This window comes from Pseudogymnoascus verrucosus (assembly GCF_001662655.1).
Source record: "Pseudogymnoascus verrucosus strain UAMH 10579 unplaced genomic scaffold scaffold_35, whole genome shotgun sequence".
Taxonomy (NCBI): domain Eukaryota; kingdom Fungi; phylum Ascomycota; class Leotiomycetes; order Thelebolales; family Thelebolaceae; genus Pseudogymnoascus; species Pseudogymnoascus verrucosus.
Window position 1 is genome coordinate 24,151 of NW_017263686.1, and position 13,038 is coordinate 37,188.

The following is a 13,038-nucleotide window of genomic DNA, read 5'->3' on the forward strand; positions in this document are numbered from 1 at the left end:
ACCGGTATCCATAACCCTTGTATCTTGGCAACCCGAACGTGTCTTTAATTCCACAGTGGCATCCAGGCTCTCATCACCTCTTAACATAGCTGATCCAATCTTTACTGGTGACAGCTTCACGCCTCCAGCCTTCTTCTAACCACTTCAATCGATATCCACGCGACCGAAATTTGTTCGTCCTCTGCCACCATCGTCACCGATCCACGCAACCACCTAACTCGGCGACCAAAACACCTCGGACGGCGCTATGGTCCGGTTAAGGGAGATACCCAGAACAGCTGCTTTCGCGTGGTCGCCTGGCACTGGACTGCCCATACTGGTTACCGGAACCAGAGCAGGTGCTGTAGACGCAGACTTCTCGGACGAGACGAAATTAGAGCTATGGGACTTGAACCTAGACAATTTGGAACAGGGGGTTGAACTCCAGCCTATTGCTAGTATCAGCACAGATTCGAGGTGAGGACAAGTGCAGTCTACTATTAAATATCCCAGCATAACTGATTTTCTCGCTGGCAGGTTCCATGATATCGCCTGGGCACCTCCAAACGAAGACCACCCGAAGGGTATCATTGCGGGGGCACTTGATAATGGCTCCTTGGACTTATGGGATGCACAAAAGCTCCTTGATGGATCAAGCGATGCTTTTATGTCCCGAACATCAACACATGCTGCCGCGATCAAGTCTCTCCAATTCAATCCCTTGAAGCCCGATATTTTGGCCACCGCGGGCGCGAAAGGCGAACTATACATTTACGATGTCAATGATATGTCAAACGCTTCCAGACTTGGCAACCCCCAGGCGCGGTCCGATGATTTGGAATGCATTGCTTGGAATAGAAAAGTCCCCCATATTCTGGCCACTGGCTCAGTCGCTGGGTTTGTAACAGTGTGGGACTTGAAAACAAAGAAAGCAACTTTAACTCTAAATAATAGCCGCAAGGCTGTGGGAGCTATTGCATGGGATCCGAACAATCCCACGAAATTATTAACGGCTACGCCGGACGATTCTACTCCTGTTATCCAACTGTGGGACCTCCGAAACTCGAATGCCCCTGAGAGAACATTACAAGGACATGAGCAAGGTGTCCTTTCACTTTCGTGGTGCGAACAAGATAGCGATATTTTACTCTCTTCCGGTAAAGATAACAAGACGTTATGTTGGAATCCCCAGACCGGCGAGCTTCTTGGAGAATTTCCCGAAGCCACAAATTGGACCTTTCAGACGCGATTCAGCCCACGCAACCCCAATTTGTCCGCAACAGCGTCGTTTGATGGCAAGATCTCCATCCAGACCCTGCAAAACACCAACCAGCCTGTCGGCCAGGGAGCAACCAATGGTCTTACAGATGGCGAGGACTTCTTCAACAAGGCGCAAACCCAGCCACAAGGATCATCGTTCACTTTAACGAAGGCCCCGAAATGGAGTGAGCGTCCTATAGGCGCTTCGTTCGGATTCGGAGGAAAGCTGGTTATCTTCAGCCAGCAGCCGACGACGGCAGGGGGCCAGCGTTCCTCGAAAATACAACTATCAAAGTTTTCAGCCGATTCCGGTGTTGCCGCAGCCACAGAGGCATTCGAAACATCTTTGGAGTCCGGCGATATATTAGGAATCTGCAAATCCCATATAGAGTCGGCGAATACAGAAGAGGAAAGTGCTGATTGGGAAGTCATCAAAGCTCTTGTTGCTGAGAGCCCCCGAAAGAGTGTCACAGAGTACCTTGGATTCTCAGAGGCCGAAGATTCGTCAACTGGCGTTAAGGATGCCACAACCCTCGATGCCGATGCCGCAAAAGATTCCGAAACAACACCAGATTTGACATCTAAGGCCAAAAATAACAGGCTGTCGACATTTTTCAACGACAGCCCTGATACCGATGATTTCCTGTCGGATCTGACGCCAACGAAGACAGCCAAAACCAACGATCCATTTCACTTACTTTCGGATTCAGACTCGCAATCAGACCGCGATATAACAAGAGCTCTGATGCTTGGCCAGTTCGAGCATGCCATGTCCATATGCCTGAAGGATGAAAGAATGGCCGATGCTTTCGTCATTGCCAATTGCGGAGGCAAGGAGCTACTGGCTAAGGCTCAAAAGGCGTACCTGGCAAGCGCGGCTAAAGGACCCAAATATTTACGCCTCCTTGCTGCGGTAACCGACAAAAATTTGTGGGATATTGTGTACAATGCCGACTTGGCAAACTGGAAAGATTCGATGGCTACCTTGTGCACATACGCCGATCCAACAGAATTTCCTGATTTGTGCGAGGCTCTCGGTGATCGGATACTTGATTCTGGTGGCTCCCGCAAGAACGCCTCGTTTTGCTACTTGGTTGGATCAAAGCTGGATAAAGTCGTTGGTATCTGGATATCTGAACTTCATGAGCAAAAACAGGAAGGCTTGCAAAAAGATGGCCATGATACGAATTTCTCCGTGCATGCACATTTGCTACAGAATTTCATTGAGAAAGTTACCGTTTTTCGCAAGGTAACAAACTTTGCGGATACCGAGCAAGATTCATCTGATGGGTGGAAGCTCGGGCCCCTGTACGAGAGATATGTGGAATACGCAGATATCCTGGCCTCTCATGGCTTCCTTGATACTGCAGACAAATATCTCAATCTTCTGCCGGCTCAGTATTTGGCGGCTGACGTTGCGCGAAACCGAGTTAAGCAGGCCTCAAAGAAGGCAACTCTGCAGTCTCAAGCCCGTCAACAGCAGCCTGTAGTATCGAGAACAGTTCCCAGACCCCAGCAAACCACTTCGTTCCCTTCTCAGCAGCGCCCAGTGGAACCCTCTAGGGTAGCAAACCCCTACGCGCCTTCTCCATCGGCACATGCGCCAAATCCATATGCTCCTCCAGCGCCAGCATACGGGTCTCAACAGGCCTATGGTTCTAACCAACCACAAGGAATTTATGGGTCTCCGTCGATGCCTCCTCCTACAGGCTTCTCTCAGGACAACGCGTATGGCCAATTTGGAGCTCCTCCTAGGAACATTACGCCCTCGCAGCCTCCTCCGTCCAAAGCAAAGGAAATGACAAATTGGAATGATACGCCAATGGTGACAAAGCCATCCATATCTAGAAGAGGAACCCCAGGAACGGCTCCAGCTCCCATCACTTCGCCATTCCCCAATCAGCCAAACCTCGCCCTACCACCGTCGGCCCCACCGTTTGGCGCGCCTCCAAGGGGCACTCCTACACCTCCCCCGCCACCTCCAAAGGGGTCCATGGCACCGAGAGTAGCATCACCACTAGGTGCTGGGCATCCTCCGCCGTTTGGACAGGCTCCCCGGTCATCTCCTAACCTTAATGCCTATGCACCACCGCATGCACAGGGTGGACAAGGCTATCCTCAGGCCGCCCCACCGCCAGCTATCGCTCGAGGACCGTCGCCATATAATGCTCCGCCGTCGGGCCCACCCCCAACAAACCGCTATGCACCAGCTCCCGCTACTCAGCAGCCTTCTCAACAAGTGCCAGGCCAGGTCCCACCGCCTCCCCAGGCAGGTTTCCGACCTCCACCACCGTCCAACCCATATGCCCCCCAGCAAGCTCCCCAGGCAACTTATAACCAGCAACAGTTCCAGCATACACAGCCAGTTCCGGCCCAAACAGAGCCACCTCGTGGCACAGTGTCAACTTCGAGGCCTGGCACTGCACAGGGGCAGGCTCCCAAGCCACCTGCTCCGTCATCAAAATATCCACCGGGTGACCGGTCACATATACCTGCGTTCGCCCAGGATATGGTAGGTATACTGAGCAATGATATGCAGCGAGTCGCTAGCAAAGCACCTCCGAATTTCGCCGCCCAGGTGAAAGATACACAGAAGCGACTAAACATACTGTTTGACAATCTTAATAATGGGGAGCTTGTTAAGCCGGATACCATCGAAAAACTTGGCGAACTTGCCCAGGCTCTTCAAGCAAAGGACTACGATACGGCTTCAAGGATCCAGGTAGATATCCAACGAGAGAAGCTGGATGAGTGTGGAAACTGGATGGTAAGGACAGTACATCCTGGGTGTCGGCTGCATTGCTAACTTTATGTCTAGGTTGGTGTTAAGCGTCTGGTAAACATGAGTAAAGTAACCCCATAGATCATGAGTAAATGGCAGCCAGCCCGCACTTGATTATTAGTGCGATCCATTCTGTTGGTGGAAGTGTGTTTCCGACCAAGGAATGATTCTGGCATTTACAATCTATGCGTTTGGCATTAATGATGAAACATCCGAAGTAGCATATAGCGTGCTGCTTTTCTGCGTTCGAAAAACCACAAAGAGTTGAGAATATTATTTTTCCGTTGTATAGACAGTGTATGCACCAACACGGTATTGAGACATTTGGACTGAGTGACAGTATTGCATCCAAGTGGTGTTTGGAGTCATCGGTAGCTCTGCCTATGACCCAATCGAGTCCATATGGGGCCAAGTATCACGTATAATATAGCTAGATAATTCGAAGTCATTTCATCGATCGAGCTACGGTGATCTGATTAATCTACACGACCAACAAACAGTTGTACGCAGATATAATACGTAGGCGGGTAAAATGTGGCTAGTCAACATGGCCCCTAGGAAGGCAACCAACTGGCTGCTCGCAGGGCTATGAAGATAGTACATTTGATACATCATCCCTTCGTTATACGTAGGTGGACTGGATGCCTATGACAAACATCTGGTTGGTGGTTGGTTTCGTTTGGAGCTGTCGCGGATACGGGCTGACAAACGAATACGTGTAGTTCCCGTCAATATTTACATTCTCTATAACTAGTAATTACGACCTGACAAGGGGTGCTAGGGGTTTATATTAAGATCTTGCATAGCCCAGGTGCCAAAAAGAGCCAGTCCAAGGTCGACCTTGCCAAAATATGAGGTAGTGAGGACGTGAGGCTTCCGACTAGTCCCCACCGAACCTCGCAACAAAGCTGCACGAGTCAATATGAATGCAAGCCAGCCCTTACCCACAGAAGGGCAAGAGGCCACCCAGTTGCAAGAAACAGGTCTCTTCCGGCGTGCCTATGATGCACCTGCATTATATACACCAGACCGAAGGCCAGTAGCAGTTCATGGTAGAAACGGACAGCAGCCACTGGGTCGTGGAAGATCCATAAGCCACTCTTACCCATCAACACCACACGGCAAGAAACAAGGCCACGGGTACCATACGGCCATGGAGAGTGATTCAGGAGACAGCAACAACAGAGCTATGTTCAGTGCCTTAACGCCCCAGAGTCCCTTAAAGTCCGGGGCGAGAAGATCTGCCAAGGCCCAACAAGATCGAGATTTAACATCAGGGAAATGCATGACTTGCGACTCGATGGTTCGATGGCCCAAAGAACTAGCCGTATTTCGATGCTCTGTATGTGTAACTATAAATGATCTGACACCGATCAGTACAGTTCAAGATTCCGGGAGCGACCATCATAGACATCGCACGAGAGAATCCTCTTCTCCATCTAGAGGTAGGCAAGCATATAACGTTTTTCAGGATAAATTCATTATATCTGACTGGTTTATAGTAGTGTCGCCCATAACTGCTCGTAAGACGAGCGCTTTGATTGAGCGATGCATCCAGTCCTACCTCATGTCTCGGCTTGGAGGTAATAAAGACCCCTACTTTGCATGGAACAAACATGTATCTGACGCCCTACCGTGCTATGCAGCCTCGGAACGCAATATACTTGTCAATACAGGGCCCGATTCTACATCGAAGCCTATGTGCGTTGCCACAGAAATCCCAGAAAACCCCACCAAGGTGAACGAAACGTCTTGCTCGGAGTTCAACCATGTAGGCTGCGAGTGCTGTCTTAATACTGAAGATTCGAAGACGCCTACTGTTAGGAACCGGTATGGTTCATCGGTCAATGGCTCCCCTCACCCTGCTGAGCAAATCGACAAGACGCATGTCCGATGTCCCAACGACGGAACAAGGAATATTTTCGGGCCACTGGAAGATTATATAGTTGCGTCTTTCCAATCGCATGACTGCATCAATGGGTCCTTTTCCACCAAACTGGCATCGGTCGAATCCAGGGGCCCAGCTAAAGGAAGCTTGAACTTTACAAGACCAGTTGTGGACGAAAGGCGGCGACCTACTCCCGATTTAATGCCGCCAATGGGTACTAAGACGATCCCCAGAGGTCTCACAGAGAACGCAGCATGGCTTGCTAGAGATGGCGCTATCCCAAGCCATACTAACGGATCGATATCGCAAAGGGGAAACATACCAATTGCAAATGGGCCCACCGCTCTCAATGATGTGAACAGAAGCTCGCCCCGGATTGATTGGGATTTGCTTTTCCAGTGGTATGATTCAATAATACACGTTGGTGACGACTGGAGCCGTCATATGGCCGAGGTCCTCAGTTCTGTTGGTTTGGGTTTTAATAGTCCATCAATTGACGAAATGAATCATATAGAAGGAGAGGTCGCTGAGGCACAACGCCACACAAGGCGTGTTCTATTAAGGGCCACGGAAGGCCTCTTAAAAAGACCAGGACGGTTATTGAATGAACCGAGCGACACCAGGTTTCTTCTGATTATTTTGGCCAACCCGCTTCTTTACCCGTCATCTTCGCCAATATTAAGGGATGGTGTTCGAGTGTCTCGAGCACCCCCCGGGTATCCTGTTCCTACTAAAATTGCAGCGTCGTCGAGTTCCTCGAAAAACAAAAGTCCATTAAGGTCTCCATTGACAACAGAAGAGATTGACACTGGGCCTGGGCATCATTCGGGAATTATCAAGCGGATACTCGGACTACTTTCAAACCTTCCCAACGAGTGTCACCATCATCTAGTATCATGGTTTTCAGAGTTCTCCGAAGTCCATTTCCAACAAACAACGGAGTTAGTGGGCAGTTTTGTAACATATCGCCTAACAAGACAAAACAATCGAAGGCGCGATACTGGTCATGATCCAACTGGTGGCTTAGTCCCAAATATGCCTTCATCCGGCCACAGGACCATGGCAGCATTACATGCCGAGCTTAATGGAAGAGGGCAAGGTGCAAAATTCTCTACCGAAAAGCGTAATAACGTCAAATACAATGATGATTGGCAAATTCGAGCAGCAGCTCGAGTCATGGCGTTACTATTTGCGGCAAATAATAATGGCAGTCGTCGCCATAATGCCCTATTACCGCATCCATCATATGAGGAACACCACATTGTTTCAATGCCTCATGAACGCACCTATCATCGCAACCAAATACTTCCCACTAGCCACTTCTACAACACTCTACTTGACTATTCGGACTTAATAGCAGATTTCGAAGCCTGGGAGGCCAAGAGAGGGAAGTTCACATTTTGTCAATATCCCTTTTTTCTGAGTATCTGGGCCAAGATACAAATAATGGAACACGACGCTCGACGCCAGATGGAAATAAAGGCCAGAGAGGCTTTTTTTGACAGTATAATGACCCGCAAAAGCGTCAATCAGTATTTAGTGCTGAAGGTACGTCGGGATTGCCTGGTCGAGGACAGTCTCAAAGGCGTGAGCGAGGTTGTGGGCGGTGGCGGCGAGGAAATCAAGAAGGGGCTTCGGATAGAATTCAAAGGCGAAGAAGGTATTGATGCAGGCGGGTTACGAAAAGAATGGTTTCTTTTGCTCGTCAGAGACGTGTTAAACCCCGAACATGGTATGTAAAGGTTATAATGGATTCCCAAATGTGACTGACAGTTTGCACAGGAATGTTTGTCTACGACGAAGAGTCCCACGTTTGCTACTTTAACCCTAGTAGCTTTGAAACTTCTGATCAGTTTTTCCTCGTCGGTGTGGTCCTAGGCCTTGCTATCTACAACTCGACTATCTTAGACGTCGCACTTCCATCTTTCGCTTTTAGGAAACTCTTGGCCGCTGGCCCTAGTTCCCTTCCAGGGTCTCCTTCTCATGCAAAACCTACTATGGTTTATACTCTGGACGACCTTGCCGAATATCGCCCATCGCTTGCACATGGACTCCGCCAACTACTGGAATTTGATGGCGATGTCGAGGAGACATTTTGCCGTGATTTTGTTGCGGATGTCGAGAAATATGGGAAGATCCACCAAGTACCGCTTTGCCCCGATGGCGAAAAACGAGCCGTTAACAACTCGAACCGCAGGGAATTTGTAAATCTCTATGTGAAATATCTTCTGGATACTTCTGTCGTCCGGCAATTCGAGCCATTCAAACGTGGGTTTTACACCGTGTGTGGTGGCAACGCGCTCTCCTTGTTTCGACCCGAAGAGATTGAGCTTCTTATTCGAGGTTCAGATGAACCGTTGGATATTTCATCACTTGAAGCGGTGTCTGTTTGTGAAAATTGGGGCGTCCCAAACCCGGCTGAAACGGAACTGGTCATTCAATGGTTCTGGCAATCGTTCAAGAATGCAGACCCTAAAGACCAGAGAAAGCTTCTATCTTTTATAACGGGCAGCGATCGAATACCTGCTATGGGTGCAGCCAATCTGGTCATTAAGCTTTCGTGCCTTGGTGACGATAGCTTACGATTCCCAATAGCTCGAACATGTTTCAACATGCTGTCGCTATGGCGATACAGCTCTCGTACAAAGTTTGAGCGGTTACTTTGGCGGGCCGTCAATGAAAGTGAGGGGTTTGGCTTGAAATGATGCATGTGATCCCCATTAAAATCGGTTTGAATCGTTCGTGCTAGCCACAGGGGACAATAGGCAAGTTAATTCAGATCAGATATACATATTATACATAAATACATTGCTTGAGCCCCACGGCCATGACCACAAAGTAAAAGGACTCCATAGCATGCTGCCCAGCCATATGGTCTGGTAATACTAACGTACACTAAACGCCAAATCTGGTCTTACACCCCTACTCCCATGCCAGTATTTTACAGGATATCATCAAGCTGCTGTTCGGGCCTGTGCTAGGATAGCCTTTTCCCGCTTCTTCTCCGCGTTAAAAATGGCATGCCTTGCAGAGTCTCTCTCGCTCACTTCTTGCTGGGCTGCGAGCTGTTGAAGTTGTTCCACCTCTTCGGGAGTAGGCTCCACGGGAACGGCATTTGTCAAGGCGAGTAATTGTGACAGTATCTCAGACTCGTGCCTGTGCTTCATATTGATAGTCACCACGCGCTGTTGACTTGAGGTTGTAGGTTCGGTTTGGGTACCAGCCACAGGGGTTTCGGGTTGTGTAGCGTCATCGAAGTAAACCGTCATAAGTGCCGGGCCTTCTTGGTTTGTAGTTCTCTCCAAAGTCATAGATACTGTAGGGTTGTGGTACTTTAGGCGTGGTAGGCATGAATGCCAAAATTTCCTGGTCAATTCAGTACAGTGTCCATGTTGCGGTCGAGAGACTGGGCATTTCTACCTTGGTCCGTAATGTCCATCGTTCATCCTCTTCGCAAATTCCATGTGCAGCTTGGTGACAGTTTTAGGTAAAACGGCAGCCCCTGGCCCTAACTTGATAGCAAGCAGCTAAATATGTCTGTCAACGTGTGGCCCAGCGTTCGTTTTGAGGAAATAAAATACCTTCTGAATCGGGCCAACATTAGTAATTGATCGATTGTACCACAACAGGGAAGATAATTACTTACAGCGCGAAGCTTGGTCATCCGCCTCAATATGCCGACCATGTTTGCAAAAATGAGCGTTCGGAATGGTAAGTAGGACTATGCGAAGGGAAAGATTGTGAATTGGTGGTCCAAATAAATTCGGTTTGGCGTCGATGTCGGTGTTCGGAACATTTCCCCGGATTTTTGGAAGCGCTACTGCTGGCCGTAGTAATATTTGAGATTCAACTCCATATCTCTACGCCGCCTTGCTTTACGAAAAAGAAACAGAAACAATAAACGCCCAAAACCGTCTTCAATGAAGCTGTAGTGAACGGCACTTTAACAATGGCGGGTATACGAGCAGGATCTAAACTCTCTGTATCTGCTGGAAGAGTTGAGCTCTTTGCTGGCGTTGATTTGCCACACTTTCTCTGTCCAGCCTTGCTCTCAAGCACCCGGTCCCTTACCCGATTTAAGGCGTCTTCTCGCGCTCTACAGGCGCTCTCGCAGCGATCACAAGTACGATGCCTCTCTATATTACCCCGGGCGCCAGCAGTTAAAGATCATTCGCGCTTTGAAAACCGAGTCCCTGAATTACCACAACGATGCGCCGGGTGCGGGTCGTTTTCCCAAACCTCCGATGCCACTGCACCCGGTTTCTACACCTTGACAAGGAAATCAGTGGAGGCCTACCTGCAAGGAGAAGCGAAAGTCCTTGCCAAAGACCAATCTGTGGACGCCCATGCACTTGAATCTGCGGTGGGACAAGTTGACGGGACAATTCTCGACTCGCTGAAAGCTCAGGCAGTTGCCCCAGCACAAAGTATGGCAGATCCTGTCTGTGATCGCTGCCACAAGCTCAAACATCACCAGTCGGGGCAATCTATACAGCATCCGTCCATCCAATCGATCAAAGACACGATATTGGAGTCACCTCATAAATATAACCACATATACCATGTGGTTGACGCGGCAGACTTCCCGATGTCCTTGATACCTGGCTTATTCCGACTGCTGCATTTAACGCCCCAACGGTCCATGAATCGCCGCGCGAAAACAGGCCGATTTTACCATGGCAAGATGACTGAGATTAGCTTCATTATTACTCGCTCAGATCTCCTAGCCCCTGTTAAGGCTCAAGTCGATTCGTTGATGCCACGCTTGGTTGAAATATTGAGGGATGCCCTTGGGTCGTTCGGGAAAGATGTCCGACTTGGAAATGTGAGGTGTGTTAGCGCACGTAGAGATTGGTGGACAAAAGACTTAAAAGAAGATATCTGGGAACGCGGTGGCGGCGGTTGGATGGTTGGAAAGGTGAACGTTGGCAAGAGCAGGCTTTTTGCGAGTGTCTTTCCTAAAGGGAGGCGTGGTGCTGCTCAGCAAGACCCATCATTTTCGACGATGACCTCGAAGCCTGCCATGGATGCCGCGTTGGGAAAATACGACAACTCCCTTGAAGCCGCGGGATTGCTGGAACCCCTGACCCTTCTCCCTCCAGCAGTGGAGGAAGTCGATTATCCTGACATGCCTTTGGTCCATCCATTGCCTGGTACGACGGCTTCTCCTATCCGCGTTCCTTTTGGCGGAGGGAAAGGCGAGCTAATAGATCTTCCTGGTCTCGCCCGTGGCGACCTTGAATTGCATGTTCAAGAACCTCATCGACTGTCCTTGGTAATGCGATCTCGAGTGGTACCAGAGCAGCAGGTCATTAAGCCTGGCCAGTCTCTTCTACTTGGCGGTTTTATTCGCATTACTCCGGTTGACCCAGAATGCACAATCCTTGGTTATGCGTTCACACCAATATCATCGCACCTAACAAGTACGGAGAAGGCCATCGGAATTCAAACGCAAACGCTGGAGACAGGGGTTGAGAATATTTCTGTACCCGGGACTGGCGAAAAGATCAAATCTGCGGGTACATTCCAACTAAAATGGGATGTAACGAAGGAACGGTCTGGGCCTATTACCGCATCAGATGCAGCGGGTATCACGGCTGATAGGTTGCCGTATTGTATATTATCTACGGATATTCTTATTGAAGGTTGTGGATGGGTGGAGCTTGTATGCCAGGTGCGCAAAAGGCGATTAGAGCCTTCCGGCGTACTGGGTGGAAATGGGAATGACAGCGGCAGCCTCGAACAAGCCTCTGCCAATGCCAACTGGCCTGAAGTAGAAGTTTTCAGCCCTGACGGCAAATTTATTGCATCGAGGAGGCCAATAAACGGCTGGCTGAATGGAGGGCCAAAAAACCCTAGTTCCAACGTCAAAGGTCGGCCCCGGAAGAGTATGAAGGGTGCGAAAAAGAGGATGAAGAGTGCCATGAGGGAGACAAGCCGCTAATAACGGGAACTGTTTATATATTGTGGTTATACATGTACAATTAGTCATAGAGGGGTGTTCTTTTGGGGGGGAGGGCCAACAGTTGATAAACCTGAACTTATATATATCTATGCCGACAACACTCTAATAATATACAACTAAACTAATACACTATCCATCCGTCATCATGCAGCGGAAGATGTAGGCTTGGGAACCTCCGGCACTGCTTCGGCAGCGGATACAGGAGATGGCATAGGTAATGGGACGGCTCGTCGAGGCCTTTTCAACTCCTCCATTGTAACGCCATCCAACTTCGTAACTCCAACAACGGCAGGATCGCCCTTCTTCACAAACTCATACATACCTAATGTCAGTAGTTAGCAACTATCAATACAAGTATTTAAATAATTGAGCGGCGAAGGGCTTACCCGGCATTTTGTTCCCTGCCAGCCTGAATGCATCACGTGCCACCTGCTCGTGAATGTCTCCCTTCAACTCAAAGATGACCTTGCTGACCGCAATTCTCGAAGCCCAGTGATCAAACGAACCCTTTCCTTTTCCCATGCGAACCTAACAGGTTAATATTAGCATTGGTCCCGTCGATTCCTTGATATATATGCCCTACCTCATTGCCACTGGCATACACTCCAATGCTAGCACAAACTCTCTTGAACAATCGATATCGCATCCCTCGCAGCCTGACTTTTATAGCCTCTTCTCCGTTCTTCAACTGCAACGCACTAACTCTGCGATGGTGGTCGCACATCCGCAATCCATAGTCGCCCCAGACCACGGTAGTGCCGCGAGAGGACCCGCCAGTCGGAACACGAGGTCGTCCCTTGCGAGATCTTTTCTTTTCGGGCTGTGTAGGTAAAAGCCAGTCCCCCAATACGGCTGGCGTACTGGAGAAAGCTCTACGGGTTGTGGATGAGGTCAAAAAGGAGGAGGGGGTCGCAGGTGCTTTCGAGAGGGCGGAGATGGCCTTGGGTATTATCGAAGGGCGATAGGCCGACGAATTGAGTGTTAGGCGCTCAACACATGCTGATAAGGCGAGTGTTGATGAGATCGAGGCCTTCATATTTATCAAGTGGTGGTTGTGACGTTGAGCCAATTCGGCCTATAATTTGTCGTCGAAGTTGAGCCGCAGAATAATAAAGGTTCCAAAAGGATAGCGCTAAAACGGAACTTACCCTGGCTCTTGGTACC

General features: G+C 49.4%; 5 protein-coding genes across 5 annotated transcripts; 3 read left to right on the plus strand and 2 right to left on the minus strand.

Annotated features, from left to right (window-relative positions):
- Positions 1 to 31: 31 nt before the first annotated feature.
- On the plus strand, positions 32 to 4,481 carry SEC31 (protein transport protein S31). The gene is made up of 3 exons (XM_018275734.2): positions 32 to 456; positions 517 to 4,006; positions 4,058 to 4,481. Exons 1-3 carry the CDS (start codon positions 248 to 250, stop codon positions 4,100 to 4,102), a joined length of 3,744 nt encoding a protein of 1,247 aa, XP_018128551.1. The 5' UTR covers positions 32 to 247; the 3' UTR covers positions 4,103 to 4,481.
- A 12-nt stretch (positions 4,482 to 4,493) lies between these two features.
- HUL4 (Putative E3 ubiquitin-protein ligase) lies at positions 4,494 to 8,731 on the plus strand. Its single transcript, XM_059463778.1, has 4 exons — positions 4,494 to 5,466; positions 5,524 to 5,604; positions 5,668 to 7,641; positions 7,692 to 8,731. The coding sequence occupies exons 1-4, from the start codon at positions 4,944 to 4,946 to the stop codon at positions 8,612 to 8,614; spliced, it is 3,501 nt and encodes a 1,166-aa protein (XP_059319544.1). The 5' UTR covers positions 4,494 to 4,943; the 3' UTR covers positions 8,615 to 8,731.
- VE01_06283 (uncharacterized protein) lies at positions 8,673 to 9,650 on the minus strand. Its single transcript, XM_059463779.1, has 4 exons — positions 9,556 to 9,650; positions 9,491 to 9,493; positions 9,330 to 9,436; positions 8,673 to 9,275 (listed from the first exon to the last, which is right to left on the minus strand). The coding sequence occupies exons 1-4, from the start codon at positions 9,592 to 9,594 to the stop codon at positions 8,864 to 8,866; spliced, it is 561 nt and encodes a 186-aa protein (XP_059319536.1). The 5' UTR covers positions 9,595 to 9,650; the 3' UTR covers positions 8,673 to 8,863.
- A 76-nt stretch (positions 9,651 to 9,726) lies between these two features.
- Positions 9,727 to 11,949, plus strand: VE01_06284 (uncharacterized protein). Its single transcript, XM_018275737.2, has one exon. It carries the CDS (start codon positions 9,859 to 9,861, stop codon positions 11,851 to 11,853), a length of 1,995 nt encoding a protein of 664 aa, XP_018128555.1. The 5' UTR covers positions 9,727 to 9,858; the 3' UTR covers positions 11,854 to 11,949.
- On the minus strand, positions 11,918 to 12,999 carry MRPL16 (mitochondrial ribosomal large subunit component). The gene is made up of 3 exons (XM_018275738.2): positions 12,458 to 12,999; positions 12,261 to 12,402; positions 11,918 to 12,196 (listed from the first exon to the last, which is right to left on the minus strand). Exons 1-3 carry the CDS (start codon positions 12,908 to 12,910, stop codon positions 12,018 to 12,020), a joined length of 774 nt encoding a protein of 257 aa, XP_018128554.1. The 5' UTR covers positions 12,911 to 12,999; the 3' UTR covers positions 11,918 to 12,017.
- Between the last annotated feature and the right edge of the window lie 39 nt (positions 13,000 to 13,038).